Source organism: Pogoniulus pusillus, chromosome 5 (assembly GCF_015220805.1).
Source record: "Pogoniulus pusillus isolate bPogPus1 chromosome 5, bPogPus1.pri, whole genome shotgun sequence".
Classification (NCBI taxonomy): domain Eukaryota; kingdom Metazoa; phylum Chordata; class Aves; order Piciformes; family Lybiidae; genus Pogoniulus; species Pogoniulus pusillus.
The window spans coordinates 29,889,483-29,911,549 of record NC_087268.1 but is presented as its reverse complement, the minus strand read 5'-3'; the positions used below and the strand labels follow the sequence as shown (position 1 = coordinate 29,911,549).

Here is a 22,067-nt window from a genome sequence, read left to right as displayed (position 1 = left end):
AAGGCCACCAGGTTTGTCAGGCACAATTTGCCCTTGGTGAAGCCATGCTGACTGTACCAAATCAACTCTTCACGATTTTTCTGTCTCAGTAGTGCCTCCAGGAGGATCTGCTCCATGATTTTACTGGGCACAGAAGTGAGACTTATAGATGGCCCCTCTTACAGATGGGCATCACATTTGTCAGTCTCCACTCAACTGGGACTTCTCTGGTTGACCAGGACTGAACTGTGGCAGACAAAAAAATGTATTAATCATGCTCAGAAAAGAAATCTGGGTTCTACTAGAATTATATTGCAAATTAACACAAAATACAGCGTAAACAATAACACATAATGTTTGTACATAAGGGATTATTATTGCTAGGCATTTTAATAAATCTTATTATTTACATTTGCAGAGATATTACAACCCAAAGTTACACTAGAAATTCATACACAGCAGAGTAAAACATTAAATGTTACACAAATACAGAAAAAGATGAAATAAGCACTACAGACGTTCTGAAATCAAAACAAAGATGAAATTTCTCATTCAATGCAGCTAGTTATGTGAAATTAAAATCTGGTTTTAATAATTATTTCAAAAGATAATTTGATAACATACATGCCTGTTACTTATCAATAAAAAAAAACCCAAAACAAACCCCCAAACATTTACAAAACTCTGACCAAGTCAAACGAATTAAGATTCATACCTGTAAGGAAAGGTTTGTATTTGTCATCTACTGACCCAAGGGATCCAGTTCTTCAGATTGCATAAGTTGTTTAGAACAGCAGCATTATTTCACTTCGTTAAAAAGTAGTGAAGAAAGTTATTTAGCATATTAAGCAATTCTTCATTTTCCTTTTTTATATATGAGAGAAGTATTCAAAGAGATTGTACATGATACAGAGTAAGCCACCCAGTACTGAGGTTCTGTATTATTCACTTATATAAAATAGCAAAATAAAGTATTTCCAAATTTCAAGCAACATAGGCAGTTGGTCCAAACCATATAAAATAATAACTAGACTGAAAGATAGTGCTAGTGACTTGTGCTTGGACTGGAGATAAGGGAGTTATTCCTCAACCATCCCAAATTCAGCATAATTGAATTGAGGTTTATACAGAGGAACGCATGATCTGGATTTGTAGTCCTATGCAGTTCTCGGATCATTTGGTGAAGTGTAAACGATTCAAACATCTTCTTATTGCTTCTGCAAAAGATTTTACATAAAATAATTGTCGGTTGAAAATTGAGAAACTTCACCTAAACACTAAAGATTCTACAGAAAACATGGTGGTTTTCTTTTTAATGAAGGAAAATGTGCACTATATTGGGAGTTTCATGTAATTATTCTACATCGCAAATAATGCCTCTAAGCTGAAAGTTATCAAATGCACAATGAGAAAAATCTTGGCAAAAAAAAATCACAAACACCTGTCATTTCACTTAAGTGGTATTTACAGATAGTGTAAGGAAAGGCTGTAAACAGGGTTTCACTCATGTAAAATAACATTTTAAATAATTAGAATTTTCATGTAATTTTTAATTTTAGTGCATTGCCAACGTAAGTTATGATTTATATTAGATTATGTTACTGGAAAACATTTTTTTTCCTAGATTTTAATGTTGTTCCGAATAAAGTGAAAATAAAACCTTGGGTTTCTCAACAGCTTTAAGTTAAATGTAAAGAATGGCTACTGATTACTACTGATACCATTAAAAGTTCTATTAAAATAAACTAATAACCAGTAAGCAACAGAAGCATATTTTATAAAGACTGACATTTCAGAAAAGGCTTAAGTGGCTTCAGACTTTTAATTTTGGTTTTAGAGGAAAAGAAGACTGATTTTATGCAAGTTCCAGATGAGGTTACATTTTCAAAAGAACTTATTACCAAGTACCTGAGTACAACTGAAGGCTACTTTTCATTCTAAGGGGAAGGAAAAGGGCTCTCTTCTAAGTTTTCTTGTCATCTGCATGCAAAAGTGGTATTTCCACTTTAGACTAGACTGCTGATGTTGGGTTTTTTGAGTTTGTACTCTTTGAACTCTCCTAGATTTATATATAAATTGAGAGTCTTGTCTTAAACATCTGTGGCATGAACAGTTTAATCTTAACTACTAATAGAGAAATGAGCAACTGAACAGTAAAACAGAGATGAGTTTGTAAAAAACAAAAAAGATCCCTGAGTCTAGTGATAATAATAACTAACAGAAATATGGTAATAAAAGATTACTTTATCCTGGAGAGCTTTTGCAGTATGACACAGAGCTTTTCCAAAACCTGACTATCTAGCTTAGAGCTTCGAAGTAATGCAGAGCAAGTACGGAAGAAAGCTTCATTACTGCAGGCTTCCAGGAAAGGCTGTGAGGAATCTGTAAAAGAAAATAATTTAAAAACTGTGTCAGAGACCTTGCTGCAGGGAGAAGTAAAACAGCTACTGATACCTTAGAGGACCTTAAATGCCTCATGTTGTGCAGCTATTAGAACAATTCACTTTATGCTGAGGTCACAATGCAAGATTCAGGTAAAACTAGTAATTGAAAAAGACTGAAAGTTCCTGAGAGTTCTGACATTACCAACCCTTGTGTTAAAACAATGCTTATTTTCCCTTGAGAGCAAAGGAAAACAGGAAAGAGGACAATTTTAAATGAAACATCTTATCTTGAACATGTTTATTCAATGCTCATTTGAAACATCTTATCTTGAACATGTTTATTCAATGCTCATTTATCATTGTTCTTTCCTTTTGATCATGTGAAGGGCACATTAAGCCATGCAAAAATACTCACAGGCAAATATTTGAACCTGCTGCAAATCACACGGACAGAGATAGTATATGTAGAAGCTAATGTGACACTTCACAGCCTTTCATTATCAAAATACTTCCACTGTACTCTGTTTCAAGCCAGGCAAAACAATAACTGAGAGGTAAAAGTAAAAGCTAGGTAAAAACACTTAAATACCAACAAAACCTGCTTAAAATAGCAAATGAGTTTTTAAGTCACATTTCCCTCGGTTTCCCAAAATCTAATCAGTTTAGAGTAAGGTTAAATCCGTTCTGTAGTTATCTCATTCTTGTTTACAATATTACAGATTACTTTAAAGTAAAACCATAAAGAAAGCAAAGAATACTTTTTTTTAAAATAGTCTTTCATAAGGCATTTGCATAAGAAGAATGTGAGGAAATTATTTGTGTTTAATATGTTAAAAACATTTAATATGTTAAAAATATTCAATATTTATACTTAATAAGAACTTGCACTATGAAAATTACAGCATAAGCAAATAAAAATAGATATTAAAAAAGTATTTGCACATAATGCTGAACGCTGCAATTCATAAATAGGAGGTCAAGGTGCTTTTATCTGTGCAAAGAGAACTGGATGTACCTTTTGGTTACAATTTTCCCTTTCCTTGTCCAAGGACATACAAATTATTAATTATATCACAGTATCACACAGTATCACAGTATCATCAGGGTTGGATGAGACCTCACAGATCATCAAGTCCAACCCTTTACCACAGAGCTCAAGTAGCCTTGGAGTGAATTCAAGGTTTTAGTTTATTTCCAGAAGCTTACTGGTACAACATCAGAACAAATGCTGCTAAAACTGTTTTGAATAGAATTTAAGAATCCAGAAATTTAAGATTCAGTAATTCCTAGATCTTACTGTTAGGAAGAAGATTGTGCTACTTTGAAGCAGGGTAGAATGTTTTGGTGAGAAAAAGTAGATCATAGGCTGCTCACAAAGATCTTTCCAAACCTGTATTTTTTTTCACAACAATGACACGTCAGTTGGCTACACCAACAAATGAGCCAGTGCCGCTCCCATCTGTGTTGGAGTACATCTTATCCTGCATTATACTACGCAGCAAAGTCAGTATTTGCAGGCATTTGCTGGCTTACATCATCGGGTGAAGAGAACGAGAAACAGCAAATGCCTCTAGCACAGACCAGAGAAGCTCCATGGCTACATGCAGTCTTCCTTTTCAGTGCAGGTGCTATGGACAGAATTGACTTAAAACGCTGGAATGTGTGGATGGAAACAATACAGACGCAGAACAGCAGACTTTTTAGCAAGGGGCCAATCTTGCAGCAATAAAAAAGAAGGTAACAACTTATGTACTACAGTTTGGAAAAGGCAGGCAGATGTTTTGTGGCTTGCGCAGCTGAAGTGTCCTCTGTTCTTTGTCCAAAGCAACACAAAACAGTAATTATTCCAGGAGACATACGAGGCAATAAATGGTTATGAATTAATTCTTCTGTTTACTTCTACTTTCATGTTTCTTGTATTCTTCTTTCTATCTTTGACCCACCTATGGTTTTACGCATACCACCCTCTCATTTTTAGGACTACTCCCAGTTACAATCTACTGTCTCAAAATTGTAATAGTAACAAATATAAAACCAGAATGAAAGCAAAGTGAAAACAATAGCCAGTGAAAAAATGCTAAGTGCTTATGTATTTTTATTCTCTGTCAGTAAAGAAACTATTTCTCATTTTATTTTAGCTTATGGTATTCAATTAAGGACAGAATGCTGGAACTGAAGGGATGTACTAAATACCACTGACAGCTTTTAAGACAAAAACATCATGAAACAGGAATAGTGAACTATGACTGCTTTTCTATAAATCTGCAGACCACAATACACTAAAAGTGAATGAAATGAAGACTGGAAGCCATGACAAAATTACTTAAAAGGAACAAAGAAAAGGGCACAGCTTCCTTACAACAGAAAATAATGTTCATGGTGAAGAAATACATTTTATATATGTGCAAAAATACATATTTATATAAAATAGATACATATAAAGAAATCATTTGTCACATATGTTTGAACTGACCTGGAAATGTCTCTTTATCAAATACCACAATGGATCTGTAGAATGTAGATTGTAGATCTCAGGGGTGATCTTATTACTGTCTACAACTACCTGAAGGGACATTGTAGCCAGGTGGGGGGTTGGTCTCTTCTCCCAGGCAACCAGCAACAGAACAAGGGGACACAGTCTCAAGTTGTGCCAGGGTAGATATAGGCTGGATGTTAGGAGGAAGTTCTTCACAGAGAGAGTGATTGGCACTGGAATGGGCTGCCCAGGGAGGTGGTGGAGTCACCGTCCCTGGAGGTGTTCAAGAAAAGCCTGGATGAGGCACTTAGTTGACTGGCTAGGGCTGGGTGCTAGGTTGGACTGGCTGATCTTGGAGGTCTCTTCCATCTTGGTTGATTCTATGATTCTATGATTCCTTTGCTAAGATGTGAATAGTACATATTCTAATTGTACAATTCAATAGGTAACAAAACTGAACAAATTTGTCAGGAATCCAATAACAGAAGTCACTATTGACTGCATTCTGTTCAAAGGCAGTCCCCAGGATACAGTTACTCAGGGTACATAACTTTTAATATTTCTTTTCATATTTCTCATTTTGGCTGCAGAAAGTATTTTTCAGAAACATCAAAAACTTAGGCCTGTCAAATGAAGCAAGCAGAAAATCCTTGGATCGTTCACAATATGTTCTAAATTTAGTGATGCATGACTGACACATACTCAAGACTAGGCACTCTTTATTGAGCCACTGCTCCCTAGGACAGAACTTTGAAGTCATTAAGTACATACAGCATTGTCTCAAATCTGGAAACATAATTAACCCAGAATTCACTTCTAGTATGGTGGTATCATGCCCTAGTGAGCCTAACCTGTTAAAATCTGTAAGAAGTGGTGACAAAACTACAAACAGTAAATAAGCAAACCCCAATAAAAACAACCTTATAATTGTAAGAGTATTTCATATCAAAACACTTCTATCAGTTGAAAACTGTTTGAAGTAAAAAGTTCTATACAGATAGCAACAACAGATAACCTTCTCTAAAGCAAAAAATAAAAGCTAGCACTACAAACTATGTTATCATAACTTTACAGAAATCCTACAGAGCAACAACTCTATAGAAATTCCTCTACAATTTGCTAGACGTCCTACAAATGACTACCTATTCCCAAGCAACTGAAATGTTCCTATCAATCCACACTGTACTGCCAATGAAGCCTGTCTTAACAGCAACTTGAAAGACTACCTCTTACTTACCAAAGACGTTTACCAGAAAGATAAGGAAAGTGTAAATAAATGTGTGAGAACACTGACATTCGAGAAGTGAATTAAGAAAGGTTTTTCCTCTTTCCATTGCCTGTTAAACAAATGGCTTTAGAAACCTCTTATTCAACATGATTTCTTACTCAGCTTAACTCTGATTCTTGAGAGATCTGAAGACTGCTGGGATGAAGATGGTAGTCCTACAATTCATTCCTACTCTTAAACAGCCATCCTTTTCTGCATGGGTAGAAAAATATAATTTTCAGCTGACCTAGACACTTCTTTGTTGCCTTGCTCATACTGGCTCTTTAGAAGTATTTAAGTTTCTAAAAAATTAAATATGTATATATTTATACACACACACACATATATAGAATCATAGAATCAACCAGGTTGGAAGACATCTCCAAGATCATCCATTCCAACCTATCCCCCAGTCCTATCCAGTATAACTAGACCATGGCACTAAGTGCCTCATCCAGGCTTTTCTTGAAGACCTCAAGGGATGGTGACTCCACCACCTCCCTGGGCAGCCCATTCCAATGCCAATCACTCTCTCTGGGAAGAACTTCCTCCTAACATCCAGCCTATACCTACCCTGGCACAACTTGAGACTGTGTCCCCTTGTTCTGTGCACTGTAAGAATGTTTTGACTCTGAAGTTTACAAACTAACATAAAATATATGCATTATTTTTAAGACAAAAATATTGCCAAAGTGGCAATAATTTCTAAAAGTGTGCAAAGTTCAATTACATGAAAACAAATGGATAGAGGCACATGTTTAAATGGACTTTCTGTACACTCCTTATGTATTCATTCTGTTCACTGCTTATATATTCATTTCAGATAAGCTTTTGCAGGATATTTTCCAAATAATCAGGAAATGTACAAAACAAGAATCCAATTCAAATGCCTGTCTAGCTGCTGAATAAGAATGTAAGCTTCACATTTTAAAATATTTCCACAGTCACAGAATGGATTAGGTTGGAAGGGACCTTAGAGATCACCTAATCCAATCTCCCTGCCATGGTGGCTTAGATCTGTTGTTTTTCTTTCTATTAACTATTTTAGAAAAACTAAGTTGGAATTAATCCTGACAAGACTTTGGCACAACTCAAAATGATCGCAAAAGCCTCCACTGGTACCCTTAAAACACTGCAGCATGTTATAGTTGCATTAGCTTAACTCAATTGACAGACTGCAATGAACAATTAACAGAATTAATCTGAAGTTTACCCTCCAAGTTAGTCACTCACAGCATAAAGTCTTACCAGCTATAGTTAGCCAGAAAATTCTGATTTATAGCTGAAGTTATGCCACTTCAATGAAAGAAAACTGCCAGCAATGACTACTTGAAGCTCATATTTTAACAAACTGACACGTTTGCCTCATTTCTAATTGCATAAAGATCTGCTTGGAGAATGGAGAACACATGACAGCAATGCAAGTGAGTGACACTGCACAGTCTACCAGCCCTTTGACCAACACAGAAGTTAGCCACGCACCACAACAGCAACACTTAAAACAGTAACATCACTTACATGTTGCTAACAATCAATTGTCTACAACAGTCACCTGCAAGATTTGAAACATTTGTTGAATTTTACTTTTTCTCCTACAATCAACAGTCATGATCCCTGTGTGCCAGTGGTTAAACGCACAGCGGAGATAGAGCAAGATTCCTGTAATCACAAGGCACCTTAAGTATAGATACCTACAGGAGTGACTGAGCTGAGAGAGCCCAAGTGGCAATTTCATTTGTGTTAATCTCAGTATGACCTGAATTGCTTCTCAGGTTCCTAGCATATTGCAGACATTCATGCAGACATGAGATAGAATGTAACAGAAAATAATGTCAAATGGTAACAGGAGGTTACACTCATGAAAAAAAAGTAATGGAAAAGAGTTAACACATTAGCAGGGTTATTTATGTGTGCTAGTTTGAAGCTAGCTAGAATGTTTTGGTGAGAAGAACTAGATTACAGGCTGTGAAAGGAAAACAATGGTGATGTCCACTTCCCTCAGAAGTCTCACTAAGGAGTTTGGGAAGAAGAAATGAAAACATTAGATAACACTCTCACCATTTTGTGGCACTCTGCCTTGGCTGCTGACAGAGCTGCATCTCCCTAACCTCACCTTCCATTTGGCCTAACCCCTTTTGCTTCTTAACTTCTTGGCCAAACCTCCATTCTTCCTTGGGACTGGGATAAGGTTGAGAAGGGTAGGGAGAAGGTGAGGGGTGGTTGAGAGCCCCTCCTGGGGACTCAGGTTTCTGGGAGGGGAGTTGTGTTTTTGTATTACCTTTTACCTTGTCTATTTCTGTCTATAACTGTATATACTGTAAATATCTGCTTGTACACTGTGCTAGCTGTAAATAAATAGCTTCATTTATATTCCCAGAGCCGGCTGAGTCTAGTCTGGGTAATTCTAAAGTATGTGTGGGGGGTGGGGTACACCCAAACCATGACATTATGTCACAAGAGATGCTTGGAAGAAGCTTAAGAAGGAAAAAAAAAAGAAAAAAAAACAAGCTATGCCTTGGAGATCACAAACCCTCTTTATAATAAAATGGATACCACAAAAAATAAGTTAAAACAAACTTCATTAAGAAAAAAAGAGTTCTTGTAGTCATTTAAGTAAAACAAGATAGCAAGGGCATCTGTGGACAGCAGAAGAAAGATGGGGTAGAAGCCAGTTGTATTTTAGCCTTTAGAGTGCACTTTGGCTAATATGCTGGTTTGGAGGCGAGAGCTCTATCTTGATGAAAGAGACCAAAAGAAGATTACAAAACTCTTAATTCCGAAAGTGTCCTTTATTCAGTGACACAAGAAAACACTGCATGATTCTGAAAGAAATGTCACCTAAATTTTATGACGAGAAGTGTTAAATAATTGTTGATAACATGTCAGTAAGCAGCACTCTGTGAAGAGTGCACAATGTATGCATGCTGGATTTGGACACAAAGGCAACCTAAACACTTGCTCCTTAGTAAGGCTCTAAAGATACTTTAAGGAACTAAAGGAGATTAATTAAAAATGAAATAAAGTGTTCTACAAGTTTATCTGTAAGTATGTGTGCAGGAACTATAGGTACACCATGTCAAGTACTTTTCTCTGATAAATAAATGCTACAGCAGTTATAACTTGGCCAGATTTCAATACCAATTAATAAAGAAAAACACAATGTCATACTGAAGAAGATGGAGGTTAGCAGATGGACTGAGAAATGGGTAGTGTAATTAATTGACTAAAAGCAAAGCAAAATACTTTGCCTTGAAAAGTGAGTTTTAGTTTTAAACACTGATTTTTGCAATAGTGCTTATTTAGTATATTAATTAATAACTGTGATGTGAAAACAGCTGCAGTCTAATGAAACTCCATACTGGGATTTCCCATTTAGAAGGCAACAGGAATAAAATATATGAAACTCAGAACTATCCTGCTTGATAGAATGCTAGAAATGTAAAGACAACAAACTAAGACATAACAAACATTGTTCCTAGAAAATCACTTATTAGAAACATCAGAGGATGAGAACTTCTGGTATGCTGGTTGAATTCAGTATGTCTACATGCAACTGGGGGTCTAATCATTAAAGACTGGTTCTAATGAGGCCTGGGAAGGAGGAAACCATCACTTTAATGAATAAGCTAGATAACATTAAAAATTGAAGCTAGGCACTATTGTGGATTACTTAGTTCAAGAAAACAGAAAAAGCCTGAGGTACTACCAGAATTGCTGAAGGAGTCACAACTTTCTCTTTAGAGAGCAGGCCTTAAAGAGCTTGGTTCCAACACTTCCTAGAAGAGCTTGACTGGCTTATTTTCCTGTTCCCATATCTCCACTCTGTAATAACCAGATCAGAACTAAACACATTATTTCAAACACTACGACAAACTCAAATAAGGAAGCCTTTACATAAATATATGTATCTAACCTGGCATGACCTGTAGTTCTGTAACATTAGATTGCAAGTAAGCAAGTAAATAGAGTCTGAAATTTGACAATGCACAGATGTTGCTCAAACAGAAAAAAAAAATTCCTGTACTAACTGCTTCCAAAAAAAGCCTTTCTTTATGAGATTATTTCAGTTATGACATTGCTCTAAATTAATCTTGAAAGTTAGAGAAAATGTTGCTATTTCTGCTAGTCAAATAGAAACATTTTAAATGGTATTACTTTTCTTTCTAATGAACTCACACTTCAGTCACTTAACCATTTAACAGAAAGATAGGAAACTGTAAACAGTTCATAAAAAACTGCAAGTCTAGTAAATAAGTGTAAACAAAATCCTGCTTGGATAAACTTTATTGTTCTAAAGATTTCATCAATTCAATGGAATTGAAAAGGGACATGTATATCCAAGTACTGATTTACACCTCCTGATTTACAATTCCTTTTTACATCAAATACTGTTACAAAGTTAGCATTCACATCTGCCTTCAAAACAGTATGATGCTTATGAAGCACAGTATTACCCTTAATGACCAGCGAAGCTTTACTTACAAAGTGGTAACTTTCATTTAATAGCCCCTTTTATTTCTTACTTTGGAGTGAATGAGACAGACATCAAAAATTCAGAAGGGCTACACATTACACAACTGTTACTAGAACAAGAAAATAAATAATGAAAATAATATCTTCCTCATTAGAGAGCAGGCTACTATTACTTCAGCAGAAATCAAAAGACAGGATTCCATTTACTGTGAAGATTTTAACATCTGCAAACACATTTCATCAGAGTTAAAACATTTAAACTAAGCTGGCAATTAATTAACAAAAGTGCACATAAGCGTTTGGTGTACTTGCTTGCTTGGAGCAAGCATACGGTTTGGTCCTAACATCATCATAGGCTGCATTTAACAACGTTAGAGAGATTTACCTGTGGTTAAAATATTAAACTAAAGCATCTATTAATCCAACATAATTATTCACTGTTTTCAGAAGAACAAATATAGAAACTTATAAAGGCAAGACAGGATAATAGATGGAAAGATTTCCTTTTAAATGGTCTGGATTTTAATGCTTATCCTACATAAGCTGTAAATCATTTCTTTCACTAGAGATTCAAACACAGTTCCTCAGGATAATTTCACATTTGCCTTTCACACAAGTGATATGGAATCCTGCCTAGGTGTCGTACTCACAGACTTGACATTTTTACCTCTCAGTACTGCAAAGAAGTTCATTTGAAAAGCTTCATTCCTGCAAAATCATCAGTAAAGATAATACATTGAAAAGCACAGTTAAATTTTAATCTGTTTGAGCTTAAGGGCTTTTTTTACTTCAAACCTTTATGGCTTGTAGTCTTTAAAGTCTCAAAATGCTAAGAGTCAAGAAAAAATAAAAATGAGCAGGTTTGAGTTTCCTTGACAGATTCTGACGAACTCTTTAGATGTACAAGAAGAACAATACGAACAGCGTAATAACTAGCATTGGTTATGGAAGCATTGCAATTTGATGGAAGAGTAGGAGTATCCATATAGGCAGACCATACAAAAAGATTAATTTTACAAGTAAATAATCACAACTTCTTACCACGAGGACAATCCTTTTATCTCTGCTGGCTTGAATAACTTCTCTATAAGTAAACCTGGACACAGACTTGGTTAACCATGGCCATAATTTTTTTTTACAAAAAAAGATAGAAGTAAGGTTCAGTGACTGTGTAAATATAGCTCACTTGTGCATCATTTAAAAACCTGAAGTGATGTTAATATGGTTAAGAAATTGTACTTTGGCTGCACCAGAATGTGCCTTCCCTTACAGTAAGCACGTGAGTCATTTAGTGATTAATTTTTCAATAATCACTTGTCTCAATTCATAAGCACAGACTAATGCCTGATATTCTCTCTCTAAAACAGAAGGAAGCTTGAAGACAAAACAATTTACTAATTTACATGACAGAAATCAGCTATAACTGCAGCAGGAACTTAAAATGGTAGTCATCTTTGCAAAAGAGCAAAGGGTGAAATTGAGGCGAGCAGCTCTCTGCTAGCAGCAGATCTCAAATCAAGCATGAATCCAGCTACTGTTTTACAATGGTGTTTTTGACAGGTGCCTACAAACTGACTACATCTCTTGGAATCTTTTTATCTCATAAAAAAAAGCCCAACAAACCAGTGAAAAACAAAAGTCAGCTGCATGCAAAAGAAGAAGACAGCAGCAACAGTATCGAACAAGATTGTATATGGCAAGTACTCGCTAAGGGGTGATTTAATACTAATGATATCGTGTTCTTCAACAACCACAAGCCAAATTTTCTTGCTGAGGTCATGTTACTTATTACTAGATTGTTTCCACAAAACGTTTCATGTCAGGCAACCAGGAATTCTCTTGAAGAGTGTGTTGCAACTACTGTCCTAGAAACAAGATCTGCTGCAAAATTTGCAGTCTTAGGGAGAGAGCTTTATGGCATGAAGAATCTCTGGAAGCCACTGGTTTCATACTACAACAATATGGATGACTTAAAGTAATTATTACTTTATTGTATCATTTTAATAGTGGTTTGAATGGGAAATAGTAAGAGCTTTGCTAAGCAATAAGCATGTCATAAGCTATTCAACTAAACTGAAATGTATCAATATTTAGCAGTTAATACATTTTGCTCCCAAAATTTCAAAGGTGGTCAGAGCACTGCATTTGTAGAAATCTATCACTGAGAGCATTTTGTAGTTCTGCTTTCTGTGACAGCACTAACAGATTTCATTCTTATGTTCATTCTCAGACAGGTTCACAGTTTAGACATGGGACTAACCCACACATCATGATATTAAAGTTATTTTCCAACCAAAATGGTTCTGTGATTCTATGATCATGGAGTGGTAGCCTGATTTCCGTAACTGAAGTACGGAAGCCTTCAAAAGCTTTGGTTCTGCAATCTTTTTCCCTGTCAAATGAGCAGGAAGATATCTCTTCCCCTTTTAGTCAATGGGAAGCAAAAAATTCGTCTTCCTAGACTACTCAAAGACCAAAAGAAATACCAAGTTGAATTTTATGACACTCATTTGAAGACCCAGAATCAAGCAAAATATCACCACAGTGATAAGTAAAAAAAGCTTGCAGGACTTGCTCCCTTGATACTACTTTTATCAGGCAATTTTTTGCAGTAAATGCAGGATGAGCATTGTCCAGAAAACAAACATGGATTGAAATCCTGGTAATAGGATAATAATCTCAAGTGGCACCCATCTGACCATGAAACAAAAGCAGCACTTAGGAGACAGCTACAGTGAAAATACAGCTGAACTGCTGCTTTGGTGCTGTGTTTAAATAGAAGACTGAACAGGCAGAAATGTACCAATTTTTACACCATTATGGACATTTTAAAACAAAAATAGTAGAATGTAGTAAGAGAAAAGGAACAGAATATCTATGCTGGGTTTATTTTGTGCTCTTCACAACAAGCTGTTAACTTTCCCAGCTGTGGAATTTAAAAGCAATCAATTACTCCCACTGAAGATAAAAAAACTAAACCAGCTAGACTTCAACATAGGTCACTGAGCTCATCTGAGGGAAAACAGTCACTCCAGCATGCAAACCGCATGAAATAGAACATAAATTATTTACCATTACACTGTTTATCCTAACAATTATCTACAACTTAATTTCAGCTTCATCTTAAGTTTCTAGTGAAATGAAAGTAAATGCTAAGGACTTGATGAAAAGCCAAAGTTTCTTTCCTCAAATGCAGTAACAGTAATAGTGAACGCAATCCACGGCAGTATTGGAAGATGAAAAAAAAAGGAAAGACAAAAAAAAGTATCACAGCATGGAAGTAAGCTGAAACTGAAGTGCTCTTGATATAAAACAAACTCTCTGAAACTACTGCATAACATTTCTAGCAGCTCCTCTCACTCTTATGCCCTGAGGAGCTGGCCAAAGTTAACCTCAACTTTTTTCACCCCTGACATTTAAAAGTCAGCCCTTGTTCCAACATGAATGTTTTTATATATTAAAAAGAACAGTAATCAGTAGAATGTTTTAACCTCCTTGTTAAGCTTTAACATTTTTGTAAAAGAGATGATGCAACCAAGACTGGCATATATATACATATTTTTCCTTATCCATGATATACTGGTTATACGTTGATGTCCAAAAACATTGATTGGGGAAAAATGATGGGGTGTTTGGCTGGCACAATGCTTCAAAACCAGCCTGGAGAAGAGGAGGCTCAGGGGTGACCTCACTGCTGTCTACAACTACCTGAAGGGACACTGTAGCCAGGTGGGGATTGGTCTCTTCTCCCAGACAACCAACAATAGAACAAGGGGACACAGTCTGAAGCTGTGCCAGGGTAGGTATAGGCTGGATGTTAGGAGGAAGTTCTTCACAGAGAGAGTGATTTGCCATTGGAATGGGCTGCCCAGGGAGGTGGTGGAGTCACTGTCCCTTGAGGTCTTCAAGAAAAGACTGGATGAGGCACTTGGTGCCATGGTCTAGTTAACTGGATAGGGCTGGGTGCTAGGTTGGACTGGATGATCTTGGAGGTCTCTTCCAACCTGGTTGATTCTATGACATTCTGTGATGCCTGAGAAATGCCAGTGCAGCTGAAAGACCATCCAAGTTCTGATATCTAAACCATAATGTAGTCTGGTGACATGTATGCAATTTGAGATGCCAGTTTGATAAACATGCCTAACTTGAATCCTTACAAGAAATAATGTGCCTGTACTGCATACTATAATGTAGGCTCTGGAGCTTTGTCTACTGTGATGATGCAACTAAGCTTTAGTGCACAAATAAGCTTTGCAGTGGTACCAAAAGTCTTCATTTTATCACAAAATTCCTGCAGTGCTAAGACCACCATGTTTTTATAGCCTAACTGGACAGGCATGCTGGTGCTATTCCCTTTTGTACAAAACATATGACAACTCAGGTTTTCTTTTCATGACTCTGGGGACCTCAGGCATATTTCTATTTATAGCTTTAAATAAGCTTGCAGCTGGTTTACCAGATCACTAGGCTGGCATCGATCCTGTGGAACATGGTAAGCTTCCACTAAAATTATATCAAAAAAGATTAAAAGAGTAAATGCTCCTTCTAGTAGCTAACAAAAGTTTCTAAACTGGAATCTGAAGTAATACCAAAAGATAAACCAAAAAGAGACCATCTTGTGGCTCTAATGAGTGAAAGTATGACAAACAGTTTTACCACTAAGCATGCAAATGGATACACAAAAGGGAGGTAAAAATTAGCTGATATCCCACTTTTATCTTTGGAGTAGAAATTAATTACCTAGTCCTTGATTACTAAGGTTACATTCTTCACTTTTATGCCATCTGACTGAGCATTTAGATGATGCTCCAACAGTACCTTGTCATGAAGGCATGGATGAAAAAGATCATGCAAAAATTCACTACGACTATCTACAATATTCATTTTCTTGCTATTGTCAGTCCTGGGGGCTCCAAATGAGGTTTTCTGGAAAAAAAGTCTGTCACTTTAATTTGTGTAGGGGTCATTTGGTGTGGTAACCTGTGATTTCTCCTTTTGTACTTTACACTAAGTTCTGCAGTGCAGAAAAGACCCTGACATCTACCTCTTCCCTCAGAGTGGAACACATAAGCTCACTGAAAACACAGATGAGTTCCAAATTCTCAATGAGCAAAGAGTTTAATTAGCCTTTGAAGCAAAGAGGTACTGATCTTTAATTTAAGTATTATCACTTGAACTCCAGCTTTGATAGTTATCTTCCATCAGCCATAGCCCTAAGGGCATGGATGTGCCCAAACCTCCAAGAGCATGTGAGGGTATACTGAATACAAAGTGGACTGACACACAGAAAATTTGGCTATCAGCTGCCTCTCACCATATAGATTTTACTTTTCCCCACTACTCTGTGCAAGTCTTTTTATAAATAGACAACTTGTTTTATTGAAGTTAGCATTACCCTGACAGACACGAATGGTGAGTGCCAACACACATTTTGAAAATGACAGAGAAGTAGCTTTTGTCAACGAAATTCTGGTTTGCTGTTCTTTTTCATTTCATTAGGTTTTTTTTTTGTTTGTTTGTTTTCTTTTTTAAAAATAATTATTTCAAGCGATCCTTTTTGCTTTAATATTTCTCAAATAGTAGCCATGAGATGTTGACTAGTGTAAAGCAAGCCCTAGAAAGAATCATGGCATCTCTGAAGTGCTAGAAAAATGCTGCTGCAATTCTGTTACTGAGGATAATTTGTTAAATGCTATTCCTAGCTTACTAGGTAAGTAAGAGTGCAGAACACTGGACATGCTATTTGGCTTTTTGGCCACAGTTTCCAGGTGGAAACTTTGTGAACTTCATGAGATTTTTCAGATTTTTAAATGCCTTGAAGGCATCTTTTGGACCACCTCATGATCTAGCAAGCTTTCTGAGATACCTAAATCACTCTAGAAGTGACTCAATTCCACATGCTGATACTTCTATTCCTTGTGATAAAATTTTCCAACAGCAGAAGGCAATAATCATAGAATCAACCAGGTTGGAAGAGATCTCCAAGATCATCCAGTCCAACCTAGTACCCAGCCCTGTCCAATCAACTAGACCATGGCACTAAGTGCCTCATCCAGGCTCTTCTTGAACACCTCCAGGGACAGCAACTCCATCACCTCCCTGGGCAGCCTGTTCCAATAGGAAATCACTCTCTCTGGGAAGAACTTCCTCCTAACATCCAGCCTAGACCTCCCTTGGCACAACTTGAGACTGTGTCCACTTGTTCTGTTGTTGGTTTCCTGGGAGAAGAGACTGACCCCAACCTGGCTACAACCTCCCTTCAGGTAGTTGTAGACAGCAGTGAGGTCACCCCTGAGCCTCCTCTTCTCTAGGCTAAACAATCCCAGCTCCCTCAGCCCTCTTCTCATAGGGCTTGTGTTCCAGGCCCCAGTCAGAACAGGAGAAGATACTGTGTATGGATGTATACCCTAAGCTGGCCAGGACTGATAAACATATAATAATGAAGTCATAGTTAGACAAAAAAAGTACTAAAGAATATTACCTTTCAGTCCCCTACTATTTCCCACCAAAAGAATGGTGTCAGGACTGTCCCATATTCTTGATGTGAAACTTCTGAACAGAAGTAGAGAGAGAGTGCATGAAAGGCTGTGTGCCAGTAAGATGCACAGCAGCAAGACTATTAATTCTAATTTGCCATTAAAGTCTTGTAAGCAGATAGGCAACAGACGATACCAGCACCTCAACTGTTGCATCTGACACTGTTTTTTCAGTAATGGAATGTCTTATCTGCACTGTCAATGTTGGATTAACTTGCAATGGAAACTTGGATCCTGTAAGCATCATACCAAGTACACTGTGAAGCCAAAAGCAACGATACTGATCTAGAATCTGAAAATGTGCACAGCAAAAACAAATCAGTCAGTGGTCTTAAGCAGTACTGCAGACTTTCTTGTTATAATTTCTATCAACAGAAATACTCAGATTAGCAGGCACTTTCTTCACAAGCAGCTGAAGTAATCTTCCTTAATGCATGAGGGAAATGTGGATTTAATTTCTGGAACATGAAGAAAACAATTTCTTACAGGGAAGAGAACCTGTAAGGGTCCTTGGACAGGCCTGGACTGTACCGAAGCATTAGTATTCATCACTTACTACAACAAAAGATGTATGTAGTGATAGGGAGAAGTAGTGTAACACAGCAGTTATTTCACATCTGATTCACATCTTTCAGCTTGGACAACTAAAATTTGAATCTGTAAAAATCTTCCAAAAAAACCTAAACCACCTTAAAAAATAAAGTTATACATGAGACTATCTGTAAAAAAGTAAAGCATTGGCTTATTTTCCAACTTAATTTCTAGCTACTTCGTCTCTAAACAAAAACAAAAATTCTGAAATACTCTTAGGAATGATTGTTGCAGCAGCCTGAAGGAATGCCTAGGATTGCACATCTCACAGGAAAAGATAAAAAGTCTAGACTGCCTTCTCTTGGTTAGATACTGTCATTTCAGCTAATATGGCAGTATTTTAGTATACAGCCTATAACATATAACTATTTAAGGCTGCACACTAATATAGCTTTAAATTTCATCATTAATTACTCTTTTAATCTAACACAAAGAGCCTCAATAGTCAATGCCATCTTCCAGCTGGTCTTTTAATGACATTTTAACAGGAAACTTACAAAGAAATGAAAACAGAATCACAGAATATATCTGGAAAAGACCTTGAAGATCATCCAGTCCAACCCTTGACCCAGTACTGAGCCCATGTCCCTACGCACTAGATGCACATGCTGCTTGAACACCCCCAGAGATGGTAACTCCATCACTGCCCAGGGCAGAACATTCCAATGTTTGAGAACCCTTTCCTAATATCCAGTCCAAACTTTCCTTGGTGCAGCTTGTAACCATTTTCTCTAGTCCTGTCTCTTGTCATTAAGAAGAGGCTGGCCCTCTCCTCACTCCAACCTCCCTTCATGTAGCTGTAGACAGAGATGAGGTCTCCTCTTTGTGGAAGAATTCTCCCGCAGCGGGACATGAGCTGTAAACATGAGGGAGATATCCTTGAGCTTGCTGGCTCAGGAAACTAGGCTGTGGACAAGTGAGCAACCCACGCACACCTGCAGGGAGCTGGACCTGCCAGGCCCTGGGGCGGACACAGCTCCAGGGGGCTGAGCCTGCCAGCCCCCTGGGGTGGAACCACAGGTTGTTTTGGCACATGGTAGCCTATCTGCACCTTGCACATGGCTCTGGATCAATCTGTACTGTCCACTTGTGCCAGCCCTAGGCTGACTGTATACACCTCCTCTGAGCACTATATAAGACACTGCACTGCCCTAATAAAGTGTACTGATGTACTGATGCATAGAAGCTGCTGAGTCGAGTTGTCAATACCCCGATCCGCGTCTCACCAGCCTCCGGACCCCGACACCTCTTAGCCTCCTCTTTTTCAGAGCAAACAAGGCTATCTCACTCAGATGCTCTCTGTAGGTCGTGTGCTCCAGAGGCCACTCATGAGCCTCATTGTCCTGCTCTGGATATGCTCAAGCACCTCAATGTCCTTCCTATAGTGAGAGGCCCAGAACCAAAAACAATACTCAAAGTGTGGCCTCACCAATGTGAGTGGGATGATTCTTTAAAATCTTTTTTCTCATTACTCAAATTTACCTGATTCCATGGTCATCTGAAGTAATCCATCAAGGGCACTAGAAAGCAGACCTCTACTGGATACTTTTAAGTGACTTAATATGACAGGCACACATTGGTATTCCAAGAATAAGGCCTTTCCTTCATCTGTCCTCAAGTCTGTGCGAAGCGAATCAAATGCCTGAGCCAGGTAGTCCACTGAAATATATCAGAATACAGACAATAAAACTGCTATAATCACAGTTCCATTAAGCAACATGTGAACAAATACCCTGAGAGTTACTATTGCAGATATAGATTTAAATAGCTGAAAGTATTACATTTAATTTTGATTTAAAGACATTGTCTGCTTATTTTTATTCCACAACAATTCATTACAAGTGAAGAAATAGATTATGTACAATTCATACATTGAAAAAAAGATATTTACAAAAATAAAGCTTTTCTGATATTTTGCTTTAAAAGGAAAGAAATTACAAGCTTGCATAGAGATAATGTTGGTTTCAATATCCAGGAAACCTCTATTAAAGGAGCCAAGGGCTGATCTGTCTGGCTAAGAGCAATCACTTTCAGAAGAGCAACTACTCCCCATTCCCTTCTGTAGAAAGCTGCAGCTTAAGTAGTAGTGTACATATTTTATATACTCTTCCATTGCAGAGTACACTAAATTAATACAAAGAATGTAGATTAAGTGAACCACTCTAATTTTACTGATTTCTTGATGTCAAAATTTTCTCAGTATCTTTGAATAGCACTGATCATCCGGAGTACAGAAATTTTTAAGCACAAGGAAACGATTTACCCTGCAGCAAAAGTTTAACTACTGTGCCATCTGCTGGACATCGATATTTTGATGGAAACAGAGACATAGTTTCTAACCAAATGTGATGCTACTTTAGCACTAATCATTAGTGCCACGTGGTCAGAGTGGTCAAAATTCATACACAGTGATATCTGACATATGTTTAACAATAGATCATATTTTCCACGCTATATAAGGCAGCAGTAAAATGCAAATTTAGGAAGCTGCTAAACTGATTCATTCTAATCAAGAGCACTCATCTGCTTAGGGTCAATAAGTCTCTGTTAGAACTATTTTTTGTATTGCAATCATTTGCATCTTTTTACTAAATATTTCTAGAAATGTCAGTCTCCATTTGAGAGCAATTATCATGCCTCACAAAAATACTTTGACTGAAATACTTTCCACCAACAGCTTAAACATTTTGTTTGTTTATTAACAATGTCAGGACAGGTCATTTCAACACAAAGACATATTAAACTATCTAAGCAAAGGATGACTTCCACAAACAAGAACATTGCTCATTATCTACGGATTTAAAATCCTTGGCATTCCTTCATAGTGTCAATTAGGGTGCCAGAAACTGCAGCAATTTTATGAGGTGGGCCTCTGCTAAGAAATGATCCAAGATTCATAATTTATTTCATGAGAGATTGAAAAAATCTGATACCAATATAGGCAGCATCTGACTCTTGACAGTCTCTGAGAGTTTTTCAGGATTACCTTCAAAATTAAAAGTTCTGTAATCTGTCTCCATCTCTTTGTGTTACTAGCAGAAGGGATGTGTTATTAGTAGAGGTATTTTAAAATAGAAACCCACCTGAGAACAAAGGATAGCACAAACAGAATCACATTTGATTGGATAGGGCTGGGTGATAGGTTGCATTGGATGATCTTGGAGGTCTCTTCCAACCTGGTTGATTCTATGATTCTATGGAATGTTTTAGGTTGGAACCTAGCCCAACCTCCTGCCCAAAGCAGCAAATTAGGTTAGATTGCTCAGTCATAACTTCACTGAACAATTACTTGCTATCAAAATGATCTGTGCTTTGAAAGTGTCTTCGGTAAGAGGAAAAATAAGCGTTTAATATCACAAAGAGTTGAAGAAGAATTACATATACTTTCATTCTTATGCTATCCTTGTAAAACATACTGATACAGAAAACCCCAGCTTGGAAGCTCTACAGTACTCTTAGGTTACTGCAGGAAGGCAGTAATCACTTTTTACACCTGCTTTTAATGGTGTCTACTTTGTGTTTTCTGTTGGAACATTCTGCCACACCTCTTGCTCCCTATGCCTTATCTGAGGAGAAAAGGCTTCATAACTGAAGGCAGCAGCTAACAAATCAGTTGAGAGAACACTTACTCTGTTCTTTGAGACAAATTTTCCACAGCTTTTTCTTACCCTGTCCAGACACAATCTGATTCTTATTAATTCATTGTAGTATCTACTTTGAAACCTCTACCTTCTGTCTCCCATGAGGCAGGGAAGACTAAACTTTCTATATTTCTTTACCAACACACAATTTTATAGGTTTTAAGTAGAGAATTCTGCTTTATACTACAAAAACCTCATCATGAAAAGGAAAAAATCACTTATCTATGATGCCCCCGTACACAACAACCCTTGGATCCTATTGGTTAACAAAAGGCAGAAGCATGGACTTAAATTAAAATGATGTAGCTCTTTCAGATACAACAACTCACACAAGCATTCAAGGCTGTCTGGACTATGTTGTTTAAAAGGATATAGGAATTTTTAATTATTTTTCATTCCAAATAAATAATTAGACAAAAAATCCAGTCTTTATAGAGCCAGAAGCTCAACTTGATAATACATGCCAATTATGTTGCACTTAGGATTCAGAGGGGACTTATTAACTCTACTGCTTTTATGCTGATGGACTCTTTTGCATAGGTGAACAAAATTGTTTCAAAGCAATCACTGAAGCCATTATTGAATTAAAACAATTAAATCAAAATAAAAAGCTAATAAAAGCAATCAAAACAAGACGTTCTTTTGGAATGAACCATGAAATCTGCAGATTTACAAATTAAGAAACTTCAAGCGTAATTCAGATTATGTACTACTGTTCAA

At 37.0% G+C, this 22,067-nt stretch overlaps 1 protein-coding gene across 1 annotated transcript in view; it reads right to left on the bottom strand.

Annotated features, from left to right (window-relative positions):
• Positions 1-696: 696 nt before the first annotated feature.
• CCDC138 (coiled-coil domain containing 138) overlaps positions 697-22,067 on the bottom strand; it is a 43,963-nt gene continuing 22,592 nt past the window's right edge. The window contains exons 13-15 of the mRNA XM_064144028.1: positions 19,189-19,365; positions 2,223-2,361; positions 697-1,196 (exon numbers count right to left, since the gene is read on the bottom strand). Of these exons, the coding sequence (XP_064000098.1) occupies positions 1,025-1,196; positions 2,223-2,361; positions 19,189-19,365 (488 nt within the window). The 3' untranslated portion in view covers positions 697-1,024. The remainder of the gene's footprint in view (positions 1,197-2,222; positions 2,362-19,188; positions 19,366-22,067) is intronic.